The sequence below is a fragment of the Zootoca vivipara genome, chromosome 8, assembly GCF_965207765.1.
Source record: "Zootoca vivipara chromosome 8, rZooViv2.hap1.1, whole genome shotgun sequence".
NCBI lineage: Eukaryota > Metazoa > Chordata > Lepidosauria > Squamata > Lacertidae > Zootoca > Zootoca vivipara.
Genome location: NC_142591.1, coordinates 50,400,594 through 50,416,012, shown reverse-complemented (window position 1 = coordinate 50,416,012; position 15,419 = coordinate 50,400,594). Strand labels below are relative to the sequence as shown.

At 42.1% G+C, this 15,419-nt stretch overlaps 1 protein-coding gene across 4 annotated transcripts in view; it reads right to left on the bottom strand.

Moving 5' to 3' along the window:
* The window catches only part of RP1 (RP1 axonemal microtubule associated), a 192,610-nt gene that overhangs the window by 67,953 nt on the left and 109,238 nt on the right, over window positions 1-15,419 (bottom strand). For 3 of the 4 annotated variants that reach the window (XM_035125531.3, XM_035125532.3, XM_035125528.3), the window contains 5 exons: window positions 12,843-12,898; window positions 12,687-12,716; window positions 11,149-11,184; window positions 9,593-9,759; window positions 322-541 (listed from right to left, as the gene is read on the bottom strand). In XM_035125531.3, coding sequence (XP_034981422.3) covers window positions 322-541; window positions 9,593-9,759; window positions 11,149-11,184; window positions 12,687-12,716; window positions 12,843-12,898 — 509 coding nt within the window. The remainder of the gene's footprint in view (window positions 1-321; window positions 542-9,592; window positions 9,760-11,148; window positions 11,185-12,686; window positions 12,717-12,842; window positions 12,899-15,419) is intronic. The other variant, XM_060277835.2, reaches the window with a different exon arrangement.

Below are 15,419 nucleotides of genomic sequence, written 5' to 3'. Positions count from 1 at the left end.
TCAGCCATTCAAGTTCATGTAAGTGAAAGAATCCAGTGCTCCATCTTACAAAAATGACTTTCCATTACTCCCAATTATGTGCTTTATCTTTTGCCAGTATAATACTAACTCTCTGGTTTGCACACAAAGTTGTGCATAGAATATAACAATGGCCAGGCAGTTTCTCATTAAATTAAGAGGAATTTGAGTACTTGTGAAGCATTGCTTCAGATCCACAGTAATTTTCAAGCACTGAGAAATTTAACAAAATACTTAGTTTTGCTGCACTGATTTCTTTCAATTGTTAGTTCACCGTGTTCCTGTCTTCTCTGCTATTTTTACCTGGTAAAGGCTTCTGGTTCTCAGTCACTGCAGGGAATTCTTTCACCAGCTCTTGGTGTTCTCGGCTAAGAGAAAACCAGCAGCTACAGTCAAAGTTCACTTCTTGATTAGTGTGCAGCTCTTCCATCTGAAAAGACTTCAAATGCCAACCCTCAAAGTCTGACAAATCATCACAGCTGAGCCGAATCTTATACACATCTCCAACATCACCAGATTCAATCTGCAGTGAAGAAAAATGGAAGAGCAGGTTACCTGAGCAGGAGAAGGGAGGACACAATTAATATAGATTTGTACAAGCTGAAGAAGATGCCTCCCTATTTTGAAAGCACGGTATGGTCTGAAGGCATATGAAGCCAACCACTTATGGAACGCTTTCCCCACTGAGATCAGGCAGGCACCAATTATGGGGCTTTTTCTGCCAACAATTAAATACATGTTTGTTTACCCAGGCTTTCCCTGACCACCAGTACCATGGAATCATAGAACTGTAGAGTTGGAAGAGACCCAAAAGGCCATCTAGTCCAACTCTCTGCAATGCAGGAATTGCAGTCCCTCACACCATGGTGCCTTAGGTGTTTCAATGCATGGTAGATAGCATTTCCTTTCCCCAGTGTTAGGTTTTGTGCCTAATCATGAAGTATGTGAAGACTAAGGCTATATTTGCTCATTGCATTTTTAGGACAATGTTAAACTTGGTGGTTGTGGTTTTTTAGTATATTAAACTCAATCTGATTTTTTTTTTTTAGTTTTACTTTTATATATATATTATTTAATCAATATTTGTTACTCATAGTGGACGTTACAGTCTTCCTGTGTTATTGATGGATTGGATGCTGGAACTGAAGGTTCTGTCATCACCTTGCTACTTCAATTGTGAAGGTCATTTTTGTTGCTACTGCTGCCGATAGTTAAAATGTCAAGAAAATCAATGTAATGTCTTTCGCTGCTCACCTCCTCCCTGGATTTTTTCAACTTATGTAGGCAGAGAAAGAATTGATGGTGAATAATGCCAAGATGAGAATACAGATAAAAATAAGGAAAAATCATTCCCAATTACTTTCATCCTCCCTTGTATCAGCATGGACAAGGCAGAAGGAACCACTCCCTTTTTGCAGCACCATCCCTTTATCTGTTCATCCATATATTTTTTCACTTACCTATATACCAGAGTCATACAGTGGTGGAATCTACACACATTTTTAAAAAGCTGTGAAAATGCTTTTTTTTTTAAAAAAAAAGTTTTGAAATATATATTGAATTTAGCATAGCTCACCAATGCCATCTAATGCCACACTTGAATATTGAACTTTACAACACACTTCAAATGTTTTCTTTGTCACTGTGTAGCTGAGTCCATGTAACTCTGCTAGAGTACAGTGCTTCAGTTCACAGTAAGGGAATCACACATTGGAATGTTTCCTCTTAAAACTGAAAAGACCCTCTGCACATACCTATAGAAGATGTACATGCAAGATGCATGTGTTGTAACCACGGGGCATTTAAATGAGTTAGTCAATGACTGCATATTCATACTCTTTAGAAAAGCAGTGAATGCCTTGTGGCAGGAAATCTTGCCATGCATTTCACTGAAGCAGATCATTCAATGTTCTTCAGGTTGGCCTGTGTATTCCACATCCACAGGGGCGTAGGAAGATAGGGGTGGTGGGGGCGGTGCGCCCCGAGCGACGCGATCCCAGGGGTGCCATCACCACTGCCTGCCCTGCCCCCCAAACGTGTGCCCTGCCCCTGCATGCGGCACACCCCAGAACGCGCGCCACATCACTGCACACGGCGCACTCCACCCCAGAATGCGCCCAACGTAACTGGGGGCAGCACACGCTCTCCGCCCCCGGTGATGGAGCATGAAGCTAAGCCGCTGCACATCCATCCTGATTTGCCTGCACAAAGCTTACACTCTAGTTAGACTAGGCCTAGCCTTTATTGAGCTATTGTTTTGTTTATAGAAGGAATAGGGAACCTCTGGCCTGCAGGCCAATCTTGTGCTGCCAAGGGGTCCAATTTGGAAAGCCAGTCCACTTCCCCCTAACCATGTCCACCAGTGGATGGGTGGCAGAACAGGGTTTAATTCTGCATTGGCTGCCCTGCCCTCCTCCCAGCAGGAAACAGGACTTCCTAGCCTAGGAAGTAGGATTAAATTTTCTCTCATCTACTGATGAGCGGAGATTTGGAGAGAGATCAGAGTGAGACTTCACTCTGATATCAGGGATTTAAAGATATCAGGGATTTAAAGGGGAAGCAGGAAGTTTATTGCATTTTGCAATGTTAGCATTTATTTACAACTAGGCAAGTTGAGCATAAGGTGGAGGTTGATAGCATTAACACTCCAACAGATGCTGCTCCCCCCTTAAGTTTCTAGGGTGGCAACTAACTCCATAGGATTTTTCCAGAGTGACTCAGCCTTCTGTGCAGCTCTGTCAGTTGCAGTCTCTGTTACCATCTGCACCTGATGACACCATTCCCCACAGAGAAGGAGGTGCTGCCTGAGGAAGATGTGCCCCCAACAATTCTCCAACCATTAGCTCCTATGGAAGCAAATTGCTTGCACTTGATGAACTGTTTTGCATAATAAAGCTGAACCTGTCTGCCAAGTTTGATCACTCAGGCAGTCCTTCTGTCATCCCCAGACCCCAATCTTACTGGCAGTGGGAAGAATCCTTGAAGTCCTTTAGTCTGAACACAGTCCCACAACTAAGGAATAGGACTGATTATCTCACAAAATGTCTTGGGCCTCATATTGGGATGATAGGTAAAGGTAAAGGGACCCCTGACCATTAGGTCCAGTTGTGACCGACTCTGGGATTGCAGCGCTCATCTCGCGTTATTGGCCGAGGGAGCCGGCGTACAGCTTCCAGGTCATGTGGCCAGCATGACAAAGCTGCTTCTGGCGAACCAGAGCAGCACATGGAAACGCTGTTTACCTTCCCGCTGTAGCGGTACCTATTTATCTACTTGCACTTTGACGTGCTTTCGAACTGCTAAGTTGCCAGGAGCTGGGACCGAGCAACAGGAGCTCACCCTGTCACAGGGATTCGAACTGCCGACCTTCTGATCAGCAAGCCCTAGGCTCAGTGGTTTAACCCACAGCGCCACCTGGGTCCCATTGGGATGATACCAATGTTTTTAAGGACTGTGGTATAACACAGTACAGTAAATGCCTTCCTAGTTCCCCTGTTACACTGGTTACCCAGGCCTGTTGCTAAAACACAGAAATTCAAATGACATATGCAATGGATATAAAACAAGAAGGAAAATTCATTGCAAAAAGCACCTTAAAATGATCCCATAATAGTATAATAACGATTTGCCATCATGTTGGTTTATTATATACTACTAAGAACATTTCGCCAGACTTTCATTGAACTACCAGGTTTCTTTCCTACTTTCTATTAGCTGGAAAATGGTCTCCCAATAAGATTTCCAATGAATAAGAATCCCTAATTTGCCCTCCTGAACCTAGGCAACAATCCCAAGGTTTTCTCAGGTTTGCTGGGATATGCCTCATGCAAACTTTCCTGCCTGACTACCAGACAAAAATTTGCACTTGGGGCTTGGCTGTCAGGAAGCCATAGATAATCCATGAATTTGCAAGACTATCATGATGTCAGTCATTTTTCTCTGGCTCCTACTGATAGTTTGATAGCAATCCATCTGATTAGTTTGACTGGCTGTTGCATCATCAAAAATTGCTATATGAACTAAAGCTCAAACAGCCCCAACTTAGATGGCAGATTTTATGAAATTGGGAGTGCATCTAAATTACACACCATGTGGATTGGTCATTCCTAATGCCACATCAGCTATTTTGCATATATGGTCAGGATGGATAAAGGGTGGTGAAAGGTGGATTATTTTTCAGTCTTTCAAGGCATAGAGTACGAATGAGTAGAGTAGGAACTCTGATCTCCAATTGTATTCCAGGCCAGCAAATCTAAATCTAACATATTTTTGTTCCATTTAACCTAAATAAGCTGGCAGATACATTATTAGAAACAATTGCAGCTACCACCTCTTCTATGAACACCTATTCTGTAGTTCACCTGATCTTTGTTGTGGCCAGATGTGAGGAAGTGGGTCTGTGGCTAGCATTCAGCAGCACCTTCTGAGTCTATGATGCAATCATCTCCTTTTACATCCCCCCCCACGCCACAAAAAATATTAGTCCACAATTACTTTCTCTCCACTCTGTTCTTCCACTTGGGTGTCTTTAAGTCAGTTAAAAGTAGCTGCACTTGGTTGTTTTGTTGTTTTGATTTACTTGGCTCCTGAGGATAAAGTTGTATGTTTCCGTTTCTCTATCAGCCTGTTATTTGATCTGCTCTTGAGATCCTAATAAACTCTTTTTTATCCCTTTGATTCCCATTCGCCCCAAATTAACTGAGCAAATAGTGTTTTTTTTTAAAAAAAACACCCTCTAACATGATCTCTTTGAACTGATCACAGTTCGATCCAATTTTCCAGTGCTCCACATGAGCTCTGTTTGTAGTTGTGCCAGACAACAAATCCTCATCATGTTCTAACTGCCCTCTTCCTCTGAACAAGTCTCCAGGCTGGTTGTCATAATTATGTTGACTAATCCATTAACCTGAGGAGGCTTCATGTTTACATCTTGAGCATAGCGAACAGCATCACCTCCATTTAGCTCAGCTTTACAGCCTGAGCATACATTCCCAGTAAATTCAAGGGAGGTTACTTTTCAGCAACTGTGCCTAGGATTGGCAGCATGCATTATAAAGAAGTATCCATGAAACCAGAATGTTTGCATTTACTAATAAAACTGTTCCGGGACACCTTCATGACTGCTGTGTGTCACATTAATATGGAAACAGTCCTCATAAGCACTGGTTACATAATGAGCCGCTGTCTGGAATTGCTTCTGTCCCCCCCCCCCCCTGAAATAACGGCACTTGAAAGCCAGTGTGCTAGAAAAGGTCACTGTGGGTGGAAAAGGCAGGGTTGCATCTCTCACTGAAAAAAAGCAGGATCCTAAGTGACACGGAAAACACAGAATGGTGTCTTGAAATCTTATAGCTTTATATTTCCATAGCTGGGGTGTTCTTTTCCTGAACCAAGTTGACATCTTTGGCTACCTTGCAATATGCACAAGTTCCCCCCATTTCACCCCATTCCTACTAACCACATTCCCATAGGAACCATCTCCATCTCCAAGTATTTTGGAGTATTGCATTTATACCTTGCTTGCTCTTCCCTCCAGGTAGTGCAGCATTGCATACATGGCTATTCCCCTGCACTATTTCCCCCCCTCACACAGCACCTCTGCTTGTTGTTGTTTAGCCGTTTAGTCATGTCCAACTCTTCATGACCCCATGGACCAGAGCACGCCAGGCACTCCTGTCTTCCACTATCTCCCGCAGTTTGGTCAAGCTCATGTTCGTAGCTTCGAGAACACTGTCTAACCATCTCATCCTCTGTTGACCCCTTCTCTTTGTGCCCTCCACCTTTCCCAACATCAGGGTCTTTTCCAGGGAGTCTTCTCTTCTTGTGAGGTTGCCATAGTATTGGAACCTCAGCTTCATGATCTGTCATTTCAGTGAGCACTCAGGGCTGATTTCCTTCAGAATGGATAGGTTTGATCTTCTTGCAGCCCATGGGACTCTCAAGGGTCTCCTCCAGCACCATAATTCAAAAGCATCAATTCTTCGGTGATCAGCCTTCTTTTTGGTCCAGCTCTAACTTTCCCTGATAGAAAGGGTTTACTGAAAGATAGTGACTGGTGTAACAGGCATCCAGTGAGTGTCATCACTGAGTTGAGATTTAAAACTGCATCTCCCCAGTACAAATCTACCACTCTCACCATAAAACTATGCTTTTTTCAGCTAGAACTCACTGGAACTCAGTTCTGGCACCTCTCATGTGGGCGCCATTGCCATTGTAAGAGAACAAGGGAAACATTCAAGGTAAGTCTCAGCACCTCTTTTTCTAGAAATATAGCGTTGTTCTTCACTGTCAGGGAACACTTCATATCAGCAAATACAAAACCTCATTGCACAAAGTGGAGAACTGTCATATTCATAGATGAAAATAGGTGAAAGCTTCATGTTCATGTGGAGATCTTCAAGGTTCCTATGAGCACTTAAGCTGCTGGATTGGTGCCAAATATATGTTCAAACTTAAGCAAATTAACACCCACATATTAATGGGAATAATTAGAAATCAAAATTTTGGATCAAAATGAGGCCTGCCGTTTTTCAGAAGCTGACTCTGTATAAACACTACTATATTATTTGTATGTGAATCCTCACTAAGTGCTATCGTACTGAATCCAGATCTTTGTTGTTCTTCTGCTCCTGCATATTGCTTTGCTGAATTTGCAGTCTTCTGTTAATTGCAACATCACACAGCCATTCCCATGGCAACCAGTTGTGCTGCCACAAATGGGAATGGGTGAACTCACGCAACAAAAGCCTATGATCATTCAAACAGCCTCAGCAATAAGGTATAAAGAGGGCAACCAAGCCTTGATGTTGCTTAAATGGTTTTGGAATAGAATGGCATCTCAAGATTTTCATGCCTCAGCTATTGCTCTTAAATTTCAGACTGAGCTGTCAGATACTTGAGCTGCACAGCCAGGGGTAGCTCTAGGAAAAAAAATATTTAGGGAGGAGGGGAGATAGAGGAGGGGGCAAAATTTCTGTATTGCATATGAGATTAACATGCAGAAAGCTTGTTTGCTTATTCAGCGATTGCAATTGTTCTCATGGAGCTGTGTCAGCATGGGAAGGGGTGGGGCAGAGGAAAAAAATCAGGAAGGTCACATTCCCATGTGTGTGACCATCTATTTTAAAAAGAAACAAAAACAAATTTGTGCACAAAGAACGTTGGCCAGCATTACTGGATTTGCAAAGTTTTTATGCAAATAAGCACAAAGAATAAAATGTTGTCATGTTCTCCTGCTGTTCTTTGGCAAAGTAATGTAGCACACCACTGAAGAGCATGAGCCCTGAGCTATGAAGTTCCACATTCTTAGCTCAACTTGGAACACAATTGAGAAAGGGGTCAGGATAGGCAAGCCTTTACCTCTCATGCCTCTCCTCCCAATATGTAATATGGAGATAAATTATGAACTAGATGACCTTTGGGGTTCCTTCCAACTCTACAATTCAATGACTGATCCAGCTGCCTGGTGATGCTCAAAGTTCTGGGTCCTGGCAGGTGCCCAAGGATACTAGGTACAGATGCCAGCCCTGATTCTGCAGCTTACTAAAATATACTGTATGTGCTTAGTTAGTAAAGAATGCTACAGAAACACAAACTATTGCTACTATTAGTCAACTTATCACGAGTCATTTAGGAACCAGATACAGTAGGATCCCACTATAATGAATGTTGCACATTCATGCTCTACCATGACTGAGGGCAAAACAATTACAAAGTGTCTGAAAAACTAGCTTTTCCAACAGCCTATGGCTATATTATTGAAATAAGGCATTCTCCCCAACAGACCCCTGCTGTAATAGATTCCACTCTGAGTATGCTATAAAGGTCAGGTGGGACTTGAATCAAATTGCTTCACTGTTTGAAAATCTACCAGCAAAGGTAACAACCCAGACAATGTTTTCTACTCCAGTGCCCCCAATATGAGGCTATGCAAGGAAGGACTTTTCTAATATAGGTGAAGCAGTCAATAAAAAATAATAAGAAAAAAATGTGCCAGGCTTCAGCAGGGGAAGAGATGCACAGGTATTTGGGGAAGATCTGTAGCTCAATGAAAGAGCATCTGCTTTGCATGCAGAAGGTCCCAGGTTCAATCCCCACATCTCCAGGTAGGTCTGGAAACAGTTCCTGCCTGAAACCCTGGAGAGCTAATGCCAGTCAGTGTAGACAATATTGAGTTAGATGGACCAATTAGATTTGACTCAATATAAAACAACTTCTCATGTTCCTATTCAGCAATTGGGCAAGGAAGCCACCAAAAGTGAACATAGCAAAAGTACTCTGAGAAATAATCCCTAGACACAGAAACACAGGAAGCTGTGTTATACTGAGTCAATAGGTCTATTATGCTCAGAAATGTCCAAATTAACTGATTGCAGATTTCAGACAGGGGTCTCTCCCAGTCCTACATGTGAATGCAGAGGATTGAATCAGGAACCTTTTGTGGGAGATTTTATGCAGTCAAACATAACTGTGCATAATTGCCAGTAAAGTACAACAGTAAAGGACAACAGAGCTGTAAATTTCTAGAGAAGACTGTGTGGTGCAATGGGTCAGTCCACCTGGCTGTTAAGCAGAAGGTTGGTGGTGCAAGCCCACCCAGTGATGGCTGTGAGCAAGATTCCTGCACTGCAGGGGTTTGGACAAGAGGATCCTTGGGGTCCCTTCCAACTCTACAATTTTATGAGTCTATGGTTCTATGTCACATCCCCTCCAAGGAGTGGGGAAGTAAGGGTTGTTTCCTGCCCTTCCCCCTCCTATGTAAGCTCAGCACATGTATGAGGCTGGACCTCCCAAGCCCAGACTCCATGTTTGAAGGTACTTTTTGAATTTTGTAACCAATAATATCTTATCCGTGTTATTTCTGCTGTAGCATTGAACAATGCATGGGTAAGTAAAGCATTTGCAAAAGCTTGTGGCCTATTCACTCTGAGAGGGGTAGAGGTGGAGGGGCTCAATTGCAAATGCTTAATATGGGAGAGAAGACTCTAACTGTGAACAGTTGTGACACAAAATCAAATAGATAGTGGCTCTTCTTCTGAGCTACAATCCAATACAACACAATGGAAGTTAAATGCCCCTAAATGGGGTAAATGGGGTATTGTAGGAAATTAAAAGGATGGCTCACAAGCCCAGCCACCTAGCACTGATAAAATGTGAATAAAGAGAGACCCAGGGCAGACATCAGGGCACCCTTGTGGGGCCCTAGCAACTGCCCAGGAATGTCATGGCCTAACACTGGGCCAGCTGTCACCAATTTGCTTGTGTTCTGTAAAGTGTCAATTTATTTCTTCTGAAAATGCATAGAACCTACCTGAACACAGTCTTTCAATAGATACTTCTATGATTCTCATTGTTTCTGACTTTGGGTATGTGCTGCATTCCATATTGGTTACATCCAGCTTACAGATTGTAAAAGAACAGGGAAAATATATCGAGAAAAACTAAACCACAAATCAAGCTATCTTTGTAAATAAGAGATGGCATTTGCTACAGTCATAATAGGATTCCAAATATATCCTTTGGCTAGAGCAAGATGCCACTGCAATCTCTGTGCTGTGCTATAGCTGCAACTTACAAGGAATTCATCAGTTGCTCCTGGTTGAAAGGGCATATCTCCCAAGCTTTGGGAAGAAAGGATAAGATTGTCACTTTTGCCCTTTGAGCCGTAAATCACAAGGGTTCTTTTACACTCCCGTGACAGTGGGGAATCTCGAGCAGTCTTTACCAGCACTCTCCACTGACCTGTGGAATAAAGGTAAACAAACAATCAAAACAAAATTGTATTTTATAAGACTGAAGGGTTTCTTGCTATTTTTGTGACTAAAATGAATTTCAGGAGTGCTGTACATAAGGAAAGGACTTTTGAAGTCAAGTACTCACACACTCACTGCAGTGATTTGGGGGTTTTTTGCCTTAAAAAAGGAGATTGAGAGGAGAGGAGGTATGATAGCCATCTTCAGATAGCTAAAGAGCTGTCACATGGAAGATGGAGGAAGCTTGTTTTCTCCTGCTCTGGAGGCTAGGACCCAAATCAATGGCTTTAAGTTACAAGAAAGGAGGTTCTGATCAGGAAGGACTTTCTGACAGCAAGAGCTGTTCGACAGTGGAATGGACTCCATTGGAAGGTTGTGGACTCTCCTTTCTTGGAGGTTTTAAAGATGAAGTTGGATGGACATCTGTCATGGATGCTTTAGTTGAGATTCCTTTATTGCCGTGGGTTGGACTAGATGACACTTGGGGTACAAGTTACAGGTAGGTAGCTGTGTTGGTCTGACGCAGTCAAAACAAAATGAAAAAATCCTTCCAGTAGCACCTTAGAGACCAACTAAGTTTGTCATAGGTGTGCATGCACATGAAAGCTCATACCTATGACAAACTTAGTTCGTCTCTAAGGTGCTACTGGAAGGATTTTTAAAATTTTTGTTTTGACTTGGGGTACAAGTCAACTTTACACAATTCCATGATTCTTCCCCATTTTCCCATTTTTAGAATTCCCACTCCCACACCACATTTTCTCCTTTGTATGTGCTGTCCTGGCTCATTCCCCTCCACCATACACAACACTTCTCTATCACCAGTGAAGAGCTAACAGTTAGGCAGGTGGTCATAGGAGCAAGCCTCATCAAGGAGAGAATCAGCAATTATAGAATGGAAGAATCAGATCTGCTGAGTCAGACACATTCCATGCTATCCTGCTCTAATTGATCCCTTCAATCAGTTGGGATCTGGTGCAGGTATCCCCTGGCACAGATAAGGCGTCATACCATATTCTGTAGAGGGTGGCACGGGGTGGGGTGGGGTGGGTTTCCCGTAGGCAATCACAATGAGAGGCTTCTATAGCTGCTTGTGGCAGCAAAGGCTCAAATCCTAAACATTTGAATTAATTTCTGCTTGTTTTAACTCCCCTCACAGCCCTTTGCTGTAACAGACACTTTGCTTCTCCTCTCATGTCATTTTATATTTACTTGTCGACATAGATAAGGGAGATCAGAACTGCTACTAATACATTGATGGTGCTCTGTCATCTTTTTAATTAGTAATGTAGCAGCAGGAGAATGAAGGGAGGTGCAGCTCCCAGAACAAAAGTGATTACATGATCTGGCAAAGCAAGAGGGTGAACAACAAACCCACCTTGGGGTGATAATGAGGGTCCGTGACAGATTAGCACTGGGGAAGACAGTAAATGAGGAAAGTAATCAAAAAGAGGCTGGATACTGCTCTTCTTTTCTTTAATGGCATTCCTACTTCATGCCAGGAAATTTTAAGACCTCTTTGCAAAATGCTTTCCATTTCTAATAGAAAACCCAACTTTGCATTTCACCTAGCTGACAATCTTTTGTTAAAGCTCAATGTGTTTTACAAGTTGAATCTAGGCAATCAGAAGTACAGGCAGCAACCATTTTAGGTCTCCAACCATATTTCTATGAATATCAACAAGAAAACACAAGTTGGTCTGTGCAGCAGCAGGCACTCCATTAGATGATGCTAGATCCTTAAAAGTAACAATAAAGCCATATCAAATTAGCAAAATAGGTAGGGATGGACAGATTGGTCCATGTCAGTCTTGCATGTGTTCATTCATAAAACATCACTTGCATCCTTTTTCTGCATTTATCTGTGAATCTTTTATCTGTATGAAAATTCTTGTTTAAATATGGATCTACATATAATTTTATATTAAAAATACACATTTAAGTACTTGTTTTAGCTCAATGTGCATTTTCCTAAAAAAATTCTTATCCTAATACAGTATAGGCTTTAAAAAAATCATCCTGGTACATATTTTTAGCTGAGAACTGTATTACAAAACTTGGAGAAGTTGCATTCCAATTGGTGTATTAGTGCAGGAGGTGAAAATTAGTCTACTTATAAATATGGACTGAATGAAACATCCCTCTATCCCTAGTAATACCAACAGCCCAGCATGGACTGCCATCACTCTGATATGAAATAATATGATGAAACAGAGCATGAGGAACAGGAAAAACTGGTGACCAAGCAAGAGAGACTGTTACTGGGGCAACAGCAAGAAGCAGGTGAAAGGCAGAAATTTGACAGACTGTCTGGAGAGGCTCAAGGGACTTGGTGGTGTACATGGACTTCAGGGCAGGGATCTGCAAAACGTGGTTGTGCACAGTAGCTGTATAGCTTAAGTCTGCATTATTTCTGGATACTATGAGAATACCCTGATGAACTCTGACCTGAAACTGCTTTTGCTGTCACTTCACAATGCATTTTTTCTACTCCCATGCTGGAGTAGCTGTCTCCAATTATTAAATGACAGTGATGAAACAAAACAAACCTTGGATCTGCTCTCAGGGGAACCTCTGACTCATTTTAGAACAGAACAATAAATATGAGGAAAACAGTGAGAAATCCTTTACATTACTCAGCTAAATGACTTGTGATGCCCCTTCTACAGATTGTTATCAGACAATTTGTATTTTCCATGTTAGCAGAAGCTTTCCATGAATGGCTACTTGTAAAAGGCAATGGCTGCATTTGCATGTAACATAAAACCATTATTGAATGCTAGATGGACAAGCCTGAATAAACGCAACCATGTGTTCCTCCTTTTTTTCTTATGTGTCTGCTTCAGCCCAAAATGATGTTTAAATTCAAGCAGCAAAGACGGTTTCTACAGGAAATGAATATAGAGTGTAACTTACCTCTATATGCCATTGGTGCATTACTGTTTTCTAAAATAGAAAAGCAAAAACAATCTTATTCTTATTCACAAGAAGAATCTATAGTTTTAAGTGTAATTAGCAATTTGGTACCTAGGATATAATTATAGTACAAATGATCTTATTTTCAGTACTTACTTCTGGCAATTAGCTCTCTTTCTGTCTTCCCATCATCCTGGTACTCATCTAGCCATCTTCCATTGTAAAAAAAAAGAAGGTAATTACAGTGAAGGCAGTTAGTAATTAGTCTTGGTAAATCGAAACCCTGCATTATTCCCCCCCTCCCACTTAACAAAGTTTCTAAGTATCACTTGTCAAGTTACATATTGTCTCTGCAGATATAAACAAGGGTAGCTGTACTTAATACAGAGGAATTGTGTAGATTTATTTACTGTAAACAATTTTATGTCATGCTTCAGCCTAACAACTCCTAGGGTGGCTCACAGCAATTACAAAACCAACACACAATAAAAAATAAAACACAGCAAAGCAATTTTTTTAAAAAAGAACTGCAACAAAGAAGAGCATTCTACATTCAAGATGACACGCCTTGAAAGTTCTTCTCTTCCATTGCCACCTGTCTCACTTAAGCAGGTTCAGAGAAGTATTTTTGATTAAGATTTCAATGTTACAACACAGCCATAGGGAAGATAGTTGTTCTTTGGGTTCCAGCTTCCCAAGCCATTTAGTGTCATCCATTAAGACCTGGCAAAATGCCTGCCCGTGTATTAAGTTTTGGATATGTCCTCAAAAGCGAACCCACATATAAGATATTGCAGTAGTCTAGTTTGATGGTTAGCAGACCATGGCCAGGCTATCTCTGTCCAGGATAAGTCACATCAGCACAACAGTCTTAGCTAATAAAATGTGCTTTAAATCATGGAGTTTACTTAGGCCAGGGGTCCCCAAACTAAGGCCCGGGGGCCGGATGCGGCCCAACTGCCTTCTAAATCCGGCCCGCGGACGGTCCGGGAATCAGCATGTTTTTACATGAGTAGAATGTGTCTTTTATTTAAAATGCATCTCTGGGTTATTTGTGGGGCCTGCCTAGTGTTTTTACATGAGTGGAATATGTCCTTTTATTTAAAATGCATCTCTGGGTTATTTGTGGGGCATAGGAATTCGTTAATATTTTTTTCAAAATATGGTCCGGCCCCCCACAAGGTCTGAGGAACAGTGGACTGGCCCCCTGCTGAAAAAGTTTGCTGACCCCTGACTTAGGCCTTCTATAAGAAGCTGGATCTCTCTCAGCACCCTCAGACTGTGAGCCTGCTACAGTGATACCTCTACTTACGAATTTAATGCGTTCCGAACACACATTTGTAAGTCGAAAAAAAAATGTAAGTCGAATCCCATAGGAATGCATTGGGATAAAAAAATTCGCAAGTAGAAGCAACCCTATCTACAAATTCGTAAGTAGAAAAAATCCTATCTAAACCGCATCCAAGATGGCGGACGGAGCTCCATTTGTAAGTAGAAAAATTCGTAAGTAGAGTTATTTGTAAGTAGATGTACCACTGTATTTCAATGGGAGTACAACCCCATCCTTAGAAGGTTCAACACTATACTCCTAGTAAGACAAACAACCCACCAACAGCACCTCTGTCTCATGAGGATTCTGTTTAATTGTATGGACCCTCATCCAACAACCCATTACTGATTCCTGACATCAATTCAACACACCACTACAACTATAATAATAATTCCACTGTCTCACCTGAATCAGATGAAAAGGAGAATAGAGCTGGGTGTCATTAGCATACTGATGTTCATCCTAGTCCAAATGCCCGGATTACCTCACCCAGCAGATTCAGGTAAATATGTCTCATGGAATGCAACATGGCACTTTGCAGAGCAGATTGTCACAAGACCAAGCAGTAGCCCCCCAACACCAGCATTTGAACACTGTAACTGAATGACAACGCCCCTGAGCCACAACTCAGAAAGTCTGTTGAGGCTAATCATGCTCAAGAATATTAAAAGGCACTGAAATATCCAGGAGGGCACACTCCTTCTGACAACACAGATTATCCATCAAGGCAACCAATGCTTTTTCAAGGCCAAACCCAGGTCTGAAGAAAAAATGAAACAGATCCAAATAGTATGAGCCAGCAGTGTCCAGCACTGTAAGGCCATTTAGAAAAGATGGTACTACCATAGGAGACCTGCTCTTGAACCCTATGAGGTCCTTCAAGGTTCTCCCCTGCCTCCCCATCATTTCTTTTTACTGTGTGCATGAAACCCCTGAGGCCATGCAGGGATTCGGAGTGACGTGTCATCATATGTAGAAAACACCCAACTGTATTTCTTTTTTACACTTGAGTCAGGGAAGCAGCAGATGTGCTGAACTGGTATATGGAAATTATCATGAACTGGATGAGTATCAATAAAGTGAATTCAGACAAGACAGAGAAACTGTGATTCATAGAAGCATAGAATTTTAGAGTTGGAAGGGACTACTAGGATCATTTAGTCCAGAGGTTGGCAACCTAAAGCCCATGGGCTGGAAGCGGCCCATGAGCTGCCCCTGAACCGAGCTGCCCACTCGGCGAGTACCCACGTGCTGCGCTAAACTGGCGCAGCACGGTGCGGGGGCTCTTTTCCATGGCTCCGGAAATCGGTTCTGCAAATGTCCAGACGCCGAAAATTGCTTCTGCACAGGCACAGTTTTTGGTGTCTAGGCATGCACAGACATGATTTCCAGCATTGCGCTGC